This window comes from Clupea harengus, chromosome 19, assembly GCF_900700415.2.
Source record: "Clupea harengus chromosome 19, Ch_v2.0.2, whole genome shotgun sequence".
NCBI classification, from domain to species: domain Eukaryota; kingdom Metazoa; phylum Chordata; class Actinopteri; order Clupeiformes; family Clupeidae; genus Clupea; species Clupea harengus.
The window spans coordinates 19,513,615-19,525,582 of record NC_045170.1 but is presented as its reverse complement, the minus strand read 5'-3'; the positions used below and the strand labels follow the sequence as shown (position 1 = coordinate 19,525,582).

Sequence of the window (11,968 nt, the reverse complement as noted above, 5' to 3'; positions counted from 1 at the left end):
AGTCTCCCCACTCGTTTAGGTAAGATCCAACAAGGTCAGCATTATTGGACAACAATCAATGGGTCGCACAAAATATATGTTCAGCTGTAACACCATGGAAGGGAGCTAGGAAAAGCCACTGATTCTGGGGCACTTTTCCAAAAGCAATCTTTCTGAGACCAACATAACAGTTCTTGTGGGTTTAGGTGTTGGTCTTTGTAAAACGCTTTAAGACGATGTCTATTGTTACTGGTGCTATATAGATTAATACAATTGAAATTAATTGAATGGAGTATGGAGTGCAGTGCTGTCTGGGACGCTAGAGACCACTGTTGAGTACTCTGGAGGTGTCATGGGCCTAATTTAACGAAATACTGACCAAGAAAGGTTCTCACCTGACAACTACAGTTAGATGCTCATGAAAGAGTCTCTTTGTTGTTGTTGTTAAGCACCTTGATGTGTCATAATACTTAGGCTATGAGAACCTGCATGTGGCTGTGAGGTTTGGCTGCAATGGGAAATCCCCAACCAAGCACAAAAGGAATTTAACGTCTTTACCTGTGTATAAATACAATTATGTTCCTCTAGGACCTCGGTTCCCAAAGTGGGGTACGCGAAGTGTTTCAGGGGGTACGCGGGGAGAACATTTCCGCGATAACGGAAAACGGACGGAATTCACAGAATGTACCCTTTGAAACAGAATTGCAACTTTCAGACGGAAACATCATTTTGTGCATCAAAATCGCCCAAATTCCCCTGTATTTTGTCCTGCAAGGCTGTATTTCTTTCTTATAAACACAACAACGATCGCAACTCCGCTCCGGCCACGCCCCCCATTCAACGGTTGACACACAGACCTCCGTAGCGTAGCCTGTCAAATGAATTCGCTCATCTTCCCAATCGCCTGCAAATAATGTTTTTTTAGTCTTCTGTTCTGTTGACGGCTGTCAAACAACAACCTTAGAAGGTTTGGGTCACTTGTAGCACATATTATTCACTCATTTTAAGCCATCAATCTACCCTCTACCCTTAAGCCACTCAATCTACGTAGCTGGATATTAAATGTCTGAAGGGGTAGCCTACGGGACTGTAAAAAGTTTGGGAACTACTGCTCTAGGACAGGGGTTTTCAACCGGGGGTCTGCGTCCCCCTGGTGGTCCGCGACGGCATTGCAGGGGGTCCGCGACATGAGCCTATGTTGATCAGTTCACCATTGAATTATTTTATTTTTATAAATTCGCTTTGATATTTTAACACATTTCCAGATTACTCTTGAATATCGTGAAAAATATCTAAAATAAGAAAAATATGTCAATCTAAATAGTCTGAATAGCCAAGTCACATTGCCTGAAATATACCGATGTAGACCTAGCCTGGATACCAGACCGAACTTAGCCCCGCCCACAACATTTGAAGTCGGGAAGTTCGGTCTGGCATTACTCCATTGGGGAGAAATTATTTTTGGACAGAAATTGCCGGACCAATCAAATTGTCAAGGCGGGCTTTATACGATGATGGACAGGACATCAACAGTAACGTAATCAAGCACGTCACCAACACACGAGTTGAATTCGTTTTCAACTAACATGGCTGCCGCTGGAGAGCTGAACTGTATAGATTCGGGGCCATTTAGACATTGACAGTGCATTCATTTTGAAAGAGGAACAGAGAAACGCGATCAAGGCATTTGTCAATCGAAAAGATGTTTTTGCCTTCCTTCCTACGGGATCCGGTAAAAGTTTAATTTATCAGCTGGCCCTGGTCACATACTACGTTGTTCTGATTGGTTGTAGGTAACCAATTGAGCGAAGAGGCATTTTTTCTCCTGGTTCGGTTGAAACACGCCCCATAATCACAGCCCAATGGAGAGATATCAGACTCATATTCTGACTAGAATTATGAGTATGACATCGTCAGGCTAACGTAGACCCATATTCAGCGAAGAAATTACACTGACAAGTGCTACAGGCGGAATATGTGCACGGGGGGAGGGGCGTGGCGGCGGTGGTTAGTGATCTACCCTGATCATTTCACATCTAAGTGTTATAGGCAGAATATCTGTGCAGTGGGAGGGGGCGTGGCGGCGGCGGTTACAAACACGCACGCACAGGCACATCAGTGGGCCGCAAATTACTTTCTAGTCAGAATGGTGGTCCCTTGGACTAAACTAGTTGAAAACCCCTGCTCTAGGAAAACGTCTTTACCTGTGTATAAATACAATTATGTTCCTCTAGGAAAATTTGTGTTTGGCTAAAACCCCATGCAAGAGGGTGAGGAATTCCACTGATTCTGTGGCACTTTTCCAAAGCCAGAGTAATGAGGAGAGGGAGAGTGTTTAACATGACTGACTCTATCAACAATGGTCCTTATTCAACAAGGCTTTGGAGGAACATACAGTAGCTCCTGTTGGACTGTTGCTGGCTGTTCTAGCAGTAGCTGGTGCGTTTCGGCGATGACAAGGTAACGGATGCACATGGTGTATCTTATCTTCGTTAAAGCATACGGTTAATTTCATGTCCCAAAGAGAGTTTTGAATCATTTGTGTCTTTCACCGACTGGCTCTCAAGAAAACAAGCGCACAGATATTTACAATGGATAGCATGAGCTGTATGCTAAACAGAAGAAACTTTATGTTGGACTACTTCAGACAGCAAAACAACAATCAAGCCTCAATGTGGAATTTTGACTTAACAATGTAGGTTCAGGTTTTTTTCCTGATCGAACCTCAGTTCTGGGGGTTATGATAAAAAAAATTACAGAAATGGTTAGTGTCGATAACATTTGTGGTTCAGATGTAGCCAAAAAAACAAAACAAATCAATAAATACAAAAAAAACATGTGAAAAGATTTGATGACAGCCCCCCCCCAGCCGTGCACTGCTCAAGCAGCTCCTCAGTGAAGTATGATGTCTCCTTGTGAAGTCTACAAATGCCTTGGTGGTCAAACACCACCTGGCAATTGATGGGGCAGCATACCCCTTCATGTAAGTGTGTGAGTGTGAGTGACCATCCTCATGGGGTGGTGATATCATAACCAGGGGTCCTTTCACCCCTCCAGTCCCCTGTTGAACTATCCAGATACAAACTCTTATATTACAGCCTATTCCTCTCTGGTAGGGATTTGAATATGGCACCAGTTGGAGAAAAGTGTTGGTCACTGCTTCCGCCAGTCTTGAAAGCAATGCCTTGGAAAAGCATGCCCCTCCCCACCCCCTGGCCTACGCTACTAAGCATACTAGAAACAGAATCAATATTTTCCCAATCACTTCCATTCCCCAAAGCAAACAATTTCAGATATCAGTCTTATGTGTGGCCATATTTGTTGTACCATGTGCGTACAGTTGAGTTTCAGGGTTTTAAATGAGACTTGATGATAGCATTTTACATCTATCCTGAATTCTTTCATAGAAAAAAAAAAAACGTTTCTGGAAGAATAAAAACAGACCTGTTTTCTACTGTGCCACAAGGAGGCACTGTCCACTACAAAACGAAGAGGGGATTGTCAATCAAATCACATTGAATCTTAAAGGCCTTACTGGCGATACTGGCGAAAGGTTGTTGATATTTAGGCTAAACAGTCATTCAATCAACATCCCTCCTTTTCGGTGTTTCTGAACAAACGTTTAGATTGGCTGGACTTGTTTATGTCAGGACTGTGAACGAACACCGGAGTGAACACACAGAACATTGCTACAGATAGCGGGCCTTGAGCAGTGCTTTGCTGAATTTTACAAAAGGTGTATTAGATTATAATCTTGGACATCTTTATTTTGAGCACAGCAACTTTCCTCAGATGTGGTATTCTTTGTACAATAGAATTTACCAACAAAAATGTTGCAAACAATGTTATAGCTTGTGAGTTTAAACTTTATTCTCAGATTCTCTACCAGATTCAGATTCTCTTTATTCTCTACCATTAATGTTTTAAGACAGCATACACACTTTTGGAAGTGTGTTGTCTCATTTAAAGCTGAAGAAGAAAAGAAGAGGTCTATAATTTCATGAATCTGTGTTACCATTTAAACTTTATTTTGTCTGTCATTTCTGGGATAACAGACACCTTAGATGTTGGCCACAGAAAATGAAAACAATACAAAATATAAATACAATTTGAGAGTATAGTTCACCAGTTTCCTTGGGATAAGTAATACTCCGAAACAATCCCCATGACTTTTTATGTCAATTGTTGTCAATTGTTGTTTCATCTAATAGGCAACTGATGTACTTGAACAGTTTGTTACAACATTGAAATGTTGAATAATTTGAATTGGCAGGATATTACCACAGACAATACAAGGGCCATCGATGGCTTAATGTGCTTATTGTGAATACAATTTTGTAGTTTAAAGATAAAGAGGAAATCATTAGGATGCAGGATGCATATCTTGTTTCAACATTGTAAGAGGGGTTACCTCAATTTGCATCTTACAATGAAAATTAATTCAGAATTTGTCTTCAAAACTGGTTAAAAAAAAACCTGGTACTTATCTCTCCAACATAGTCCTTTATTATTTAAAAACAAAAAAAATCCCTTTCAATACTAAGCTTCAATGGTGTTCTGAATTCCAGTCTGTACCGTAAACACTTCTGAAGGCACACAAGGCAATGCAGACATTTTCTTTTATGATGCATAATGGTAAAGCATATTACCAAGCAGAAGTTACATTATCTGTGCTCAAGGAGTTTGTCTGATATGTCATTACTTGGATAAAAGATGCTACTGAAACAAAACAAAAAACTAAAAAAAACACATGATCATCGGAGCTCAATGAGCTTTACGGTGGTTGGTCCCTATGCCTGATGACCCAGCTCTGGTTCGGCTCTCACAATAACACACATCCACACTTGGACACTTTTTCATGGCTCAGAAGCCCATGCTGATTGGTGGCCATGGTCTGGATGAGGTTCCAGAAGTGCTTGAAGGAGATGTCCTCGCCATCTTTCACCCCCATCTGCTGCAGGATCTCCCCCATCCCTGCGTCTGAGCCTGACGTCTATGAAGGGACAAAACATACGAACTTTGTTACATGACATTACATTCATGCTGTGAAAAGCGCCTTGACACAATGTCTATTGCTAATAGCCCTAGCTATACAATAAAACTGAAAAACTGAATTGGGTTTATATCTATTCACTTGGCAACTGCTTCTATCCAAAGTGATTTACAAATGAAGAAGCGACTTACAATTGAAGGAAACATTTACATGACAATTACATTTCATTACGTTCTGTCATCCGACACTTGAGTGAGCTGATTTATATTTTCATCAGACATTAGGACATTCTCAGACCTAAGCATCAGTTTTCTGACATCTTGTTCCTCACACTGCAAGTCAGTGACAGGACAACCACATCTAAAGTGTGTTACTGCTGACTCGGCAACAAACGCTCAGAGTACATGTTAGAACATTCTCAGACCTTAGCAACAGTTGTCAGACATTCTCAGGCTAAAAAGCTTTGAGAGGCAACAACAGTTTGGTTCGACTTCATATTAAGTGTCCCTCTTACCAGTTACTTATATAGATGACAAATAATAATATATACTACTGAAGTAGGCATGTGTTATTACATGCCACCAACCCTAACCTTAACCCAAAGCACAACAATGTAAAATAACACAGAGAAAACAATGTACTTTACAATGAGTTAAGGGTGAAGTGACCTGTACCTAAAGGCACTGGGCAAGGCTGGGTGTTAAGGCTAACATCTCAAATTCACCATCTTTAAAATTTTAAAGGGAAACGTTTCCCTTCTTGGCAGTGGAACAGGGGTTATTTCTCTACCTCTCATTATCATTTTTATGTGCTATGGTCCTGCAACTACTATTAATTTGGAATACCATGCATCAATGCCGATGTGGTTGGTATTCACCAAAATCTGCAGGAAGAGTCCAGAAAGAGAATTCTTTGCCTTTCCTAGTCTATGGCTTAAACCACGCGACAAGCTAAAACGTCCAATTTCTCGCCAAGCTTCAACAACAGTTTAACATGAGCCACCTGAGCCTACCGGCCAGCAGAACAAGGGGAAAAGCGAACAAAATAATGAGACTCAACTTGAATTAAAATCAATCTTCAGACAGCACTGCTTGTAGGCCTATCTAAACCTTGGTTGACCAAATAAAGGCGTTGTGTTTTCTGATATTTAAACGGTATGATGTTCATATGAAGTGTAATTTCTGTCTATAAAAACCTTGTAAACGTTTTCTCCGCTATCAATGTGAGTTTATGGGTAGCCTATGGCAGCGTAGGCCTACATGTACCGTGTCAGTGTGCATAAAAGTGTTTTCAAGTAGTGTGGTATAATTGATGGGGTAATGTGATTTAGACATATGACTGGCCCTGCATGCCATGGGCTGTCTTTAGATTTACTGTTTCTGTCTAAATCAGACTGTGTGAAAATGGTAAATTTAGCTGCCAGAATTTTAAAAACGTTCCTGGGAGAGGATGCCCCCGCACCCCCCTACAGGTCTGGGCTAAGCCTTGAATGTTTTCAACCCCAATCAACGCCCTTTGCTTGGCACTTTTGTATGTATATGCATAACATACAATGCCACAGTTGGACTGTGTACTCACCCCCAAACTCTGCCTATGGCCCATTGCAGGCTGCATCAAGATGTTTTGATAGAGAATGATAGAAAATTCGAAGTGATAAACAATGTTGAAGCTTAGGACACAGTGGCCTAGGGAGAGGTGGATGCTGCTCCACACTTTAACTGAAAAATAATGCCATGAGTCAATTTAAAACTATAAAAGTAGAAATAGTTTGAAAATGTTGTGCTGCAAAAAAGGCACTTATTGAGTCAGAGGGCATAAGGGCAGGTGAATGAGCACCACCTGGGGTCTATCTGTGCACGTGGCTATAACTCTTCTTCACTTAGCCGTCTACTTTCTGCAAGTTTGCAAGGAATGTCTGACCAGTGGGGTGAGATTTACAAGAATGGATTATATGAGCAAAGAATAAAAAGGCCAAATAAACCAGTTATTTAAACAAGAGAGACATTTTCCACTGACAGAATCCTACTGTGCAAAACATCTGGTCCAGATTTGTCAGGTTCACACCATAACTGGGCCAGAATCAGATGCTATCAGCGAGACGACAGTTCCTTTAAAAACAGAGTAACCTTCCAAAAGGAACAATTAAGTTGATTGAACGCTGGTTCCTTTAATCACATTTCAAGGATTTCCATTGGAATGAATTCACAAGGCTGAAGATGATTGCGTTCCTTGTTTTTCTTCAAATATTGTTGTCATGTATGGTACAAAGATAACTCATCAATGGAAGGCCTTCTACTCATTCTTAGAAAGAACTGGTTGTCTACCTCGCAATGAGAAACTTGCTATAGGCAACCGTGAATCTTGTAACAACTTGCCAGATGTAATTCAACACTTTCACACATTTACCACTCACAAACATATAGCCTAACATCAAATTGGTGGTGACATGTTGTAATCTTCGACACACATTTGTTCAACCATGTGCGGTAAATTGACTGCACAGACAAGTGTTGAGAGCAAGAGAGAGATAAGTGTAGCCTAAGTGCCTCACCTAATGGTACTCACCTGGTCTACACATCTGAATGAAAATATATGGACCTGAAGTAAGAGGTCTGACTAACATTTACATTTACATTTAGTCATTTAGCAGACGCTTTTGTCCAAAGCGACGTACAATGGAGAGAACAGTCAAGCTAAGAGCAATAAAGAACATGGTGTAACAATAAATACTACTTTACATAAGAATTAGAAAAACGACCTAGAAAGGAAAAAGAAGTGCAGGAATGTAACTGCTGAAGTGCAAGTTAAGCGCTAGTCAAGGTGCCAGTTAGGAAGGGAGGGAGGGAGGACTAAGAAGGAGTCACAGCCACACCTAACGAGTCAGTGGATTTAAGGATGAGGATTTTCTTAGAAAAGAGATGTGTGTAATATAGGCTGATTTACCTTAGCTAGATTGGGCAATTGGGAAGAAAGGAGACCTTTGAATTCGTCACTTTTTAGCGTGGGGCCATTATTCGCGGCTGCTGAGTGGAAGTTTGACACCATGGTGTTGATGGCCTTCTCCAGATCCGAGTACTGAAAGAGAGAGTAAAATCACTGTTGGTATACTATGTTGTTGTGTTCTGACTGGTTACAGTTAACCCCCGGCAGTGCTTCATAGGCGTGCGTGTTCGTATGTGTCATATTTGAATAACGCGAGTTTTAGAGTTATTTCAGGTGACTTTTATAAGGTCTATAAAGTGACTTTCCTGTCGAAATGGAGACCTGTCCAATACAAAGCTGTAGCCAACATTTTATGAGATATTCAAAAGCTCTCCAAAGCAACAATGTCTTTATCAGTAAATCTCGATTAATCTACATATGTACTCCTAGAGCCGGTAACAATTTTGACGTGACACAGGCGTCTCCAGGCCCCGCTCACTAACAGAGGATGGTCTGATTGAGTCCCCGTGCTTGTAATCTCTACACAGTGTCGAATAAGGGCAATTGTTAGCCGTTTATGGCTCTATGTTGAGTATATGGCCTGAATTAACTTGCCATTGCCTGTTTCTAAAAAAAAAACAACGAAACTAAAACCTTATGGTCGCTATTGAATGTGCTTCGCTGGGGATAGATGAGATTCCATATGAAAATGCCATGCACGCACAGATTAAAACACGACTAACCCACCGAAAAAACAGCGGAGGACCTACAGGACCGGGGCAGCTGTTTTGAGAGTCAAAAGATTAGCCCTTTAAGTTTCCCCTCTCAACCTACAAAAGCACTGAAAAGTTACTTACAGACAGCTATGAAGTACAACTGAACACCCGACAAAACTCTACGAACAACCTGAAGAGTCTGCAATAGGCCTATCATACTTTTATCTCTATTGGTTCGCCATACCTGTTCCGCCATTTGGATTCCTTTTCTTTACCCTTTTCTGGTTGCAAGCAAACTTTTCTTTCTGCGACGTTCAGTAATTATTACTTTTCTTGCTCAGCGTTCCACTGCTTCTGTCACATCTTGGCTGTGGTCCCGAATCCTCCCACTCGCTGAAGGAAAAAAAAAACGCAAATAGATTCCACCTTCCTTGACAGTCAGACGGCTATGGGAAAAATAACGTTAGACTGTAATTTGATGCTTTGAGACAGTAAACTGCATAGGGCGTAGAGATGTACACAGTTGCATACACCCCTTTGTGAACAATTCTTTCTCCGCATTCCTGCTCGTTTGCAAGATGAAAGACACCACTATATTTTCGGACAGAAAGGAAGAGGGTGCACGCGCCCCCCTCTCACATCTGGAAGCTTTTAGGCGGTGGTTGGAACACGTCGGTTTTACGCAACAGCAAACTGCAAGTCTAGGCCGGCCTGTGTCCTGTTTCTCGATTACTTTTCGAGATTTTGCTTCCTTTCACTCCTTCTCCAGCAAAATCCCAAACCTACCCCCTTGTCCCCCCAAAGGTGAAGTTTTATTAAGTTGTATTACACTGGATGCACTTTTCAAGCCATATTTAAACTGTGCCGCCACAATAGCTCACAATATGGTGCTCAAACAAGACACTGTCATTGGCAGTTTATTTAATGCACATTGTCTGAAAGCACAGGCCTGTTCTGCTGCCCTAGTTTGGTGTGAGTAGGTAAACAGACACAGAACTGGAGCAACTGCATTCTAGTGAGACGGATGTGTGACTCACCAACAAGCAAACACACAGATGGTGAGAGCTGGAGTAGCTCTCAAAATGGCGAGTACTCCACTTTACGAAAAAACACATTGTGGCAAATATCTTCTTGTTTCAGTTATTACAGAAGAAGATCTTTGAAAAATTCCTTGCGCTATTGGTTGGGGACTTCGAACAGCAGCCAAACCTCTTAATGTCACATGCAAGTGATCATACCCAACAACCTAGCCTATTTGTTATAACACAGGTTGCATCACATCCACCATACTAACACCTAACAATTCCATCCATAACAACCATACTCAACAGCAGATACCTTCTTGAGCATTTCATGGCGTTGTCAAGTGGCAGTATAGCTATAGTAACCTGTAAGTATAGATAGGGTAAAGTTGGCACATTTGAAACAGCAAGGAAGATGATTTTCTTGTTTTACATCACTTTGAATGGCTCAACGGGCGTGGCTAAGACAGCTTGATCCCATGGGAATAGGGTGTGGCACTGAAACACATTTATTTGCAGAGGCATGCATGTCACAACTACTTCTAGCTAACCGCTAGTGCTTTGTCCTTTACAAACAGACACACAGATATGTGTTCACCTACAGACATGAGGAAACACACTGCATGAACTTGAAACCACTAACTGGCACTACGTTGCTTGCGTTCTTTCCCAGGGTGATTCATATTCATAGTAATTATGGACAGACACACACACACACACACACACACACACACACACACTTATACCATGACTCAGTCGTACTTGTGTTGTAATGCCATTGCCATGTGTTTAGTCATCAACATTGTCTCTGCCAGGGCCTCTGAGGAAGAATGATAGATTATACACCACACTGATACACACGGAGTAGAATACTTCATGGCATCTATGACTGGGCATGACTTAGACTATGGTCTCCCACACTGCTCACATGGGGCCCATTTCAGGCTTTGCTATCACACACCTGACATGTCTGAAAATCATGACCACTTTCTTGATTTCAGTGCTTTTTAAACCAGTGGTTTGTGAGGTGTGGCAAAACATATGAGGGGAATACCAGTGGAGTTACTTTTACTTAAAGATACAATGTGTAATTTTTAGTGGCATCTAGTGGTGAGGTTGCTGAATTGCAACCAGCTGAATATCCTACCCTTTACTAGCGTGTGTGAGTACCTAAGGTGGCTGTCAAGTTGCATACTGTCCCTTTAAAGGATTAATAGGTAGCCTGGAGCCAAGTGTTTAAAATCGGTACTGCATTCCAAATTCGAAAATATTGGAGAGCATTGTTTCCCCCCTCCCCCTCCTCCCCAGACTCGAAGCTCATGCAGGTTGCCAGGTTGAGGAAACTGAACCTACACAAAAGAGCATAAGACGAACTCAACATTACTTTGACAATGGCAAGGGACGAGTCCTACACTATAAGTAGATCAGCTAATGTATATGTTTGCAGTGTTTCTGTTGTTTGCAAATTATGAACCAGCTCATATAGATTTGTATACTCTGTTAATGTTAGCTAGATATATAGCTGGCTATGTACATTAGCCACAGCTAAGCCTGTTATACCAAAAGGGGGAGGAGAGGAGAGCGCAGATCTGCGTGGTACAAGAGGTAGAGGATGTAGAAGAAGCGCAACAGAGAGAATAGAGAGATTGCAGGTCCTGCATACCTGTCAAGTTACCATGACTGAAATCCGTGAGGTCAGTGATTGAAATTCGTGAAAAATCTGTGTGCCATAACCACCGCCCACACATACACACACAAGACAACACGTGTAAGCATATTGTTACATTTGCGAGGCATTTCGTAAACAGGTGCCTCAAGATTTTATTTCTTTAGAAGAAATGATTCAGTGATGCTGAATATTGAAACTTCATTGACTGGTAGCCTTAAACTGCTACACAGACATAGTGAGCCGTACTGTGTGAACAAGGCAGTCTCTCACTCGCACTGCACAGCAGTCTAATGGATTTGTAATTATTATTCTACGCTACTGAGAGTGAAAATCCATGAGATTCAGTGTCACGTATGTAAGACAAGAAATGTTGAAAATCGATAAAACGAGACTTGGCAGGTATGGTCCTGGTCCAAGACACACAGGAGAGTGTGTAACGCTGGTGAAATGTTACCACATCCATTGATTTTCACAAAATTGAATAATATCTTCTAAATCAGATAGGCCTTTATGGGTTCTATTCGATAAGATGGACATCAGTATTCGTTCAATGTATAGAGTAATCGCGTTTGTAAATTAAGTACATTTAGAGTCAAACTTATAGTTTCTGTCACACATGAGGTAGGAAACAGTCACCACTTCAGTGTGACTGATAGCAGCAGGCCTT

The 11,968-nt window shown here is 41.5% G+C and overlaps 1 protein-coding gene across 1 annotated transcript; it reads right to left on the bottom strand.

The window, feature by feature from the left end:
- Positions 1-3,984: 3,984 nt before the first annotated feature.
- On the bottom strand, positions 3,985-9,198 carry LOC105901466 (protein S100-A14). Its single transcript, XM_012828928.3, has 3 exons — positions 8,855-9,198; positions 7,916-8,047; positions 3,985-4,972 (listed from the first exon to the last, which is right to left on the bottom strand). The coding sequence occupies exons 1-3, from the start codon at positions 8,864-8,866 to the stop codon at positions 4,802-4,804; spliced, it is 315 nt and encodes a 104-aa protein (XP_012684382.1). The 5' UTR covers positions 8,867-9,198; the 3' UTR covers positions 3,985-4,801.
- Positions 9,199-11,968: the final 2,770 nt, after the last annotated feature.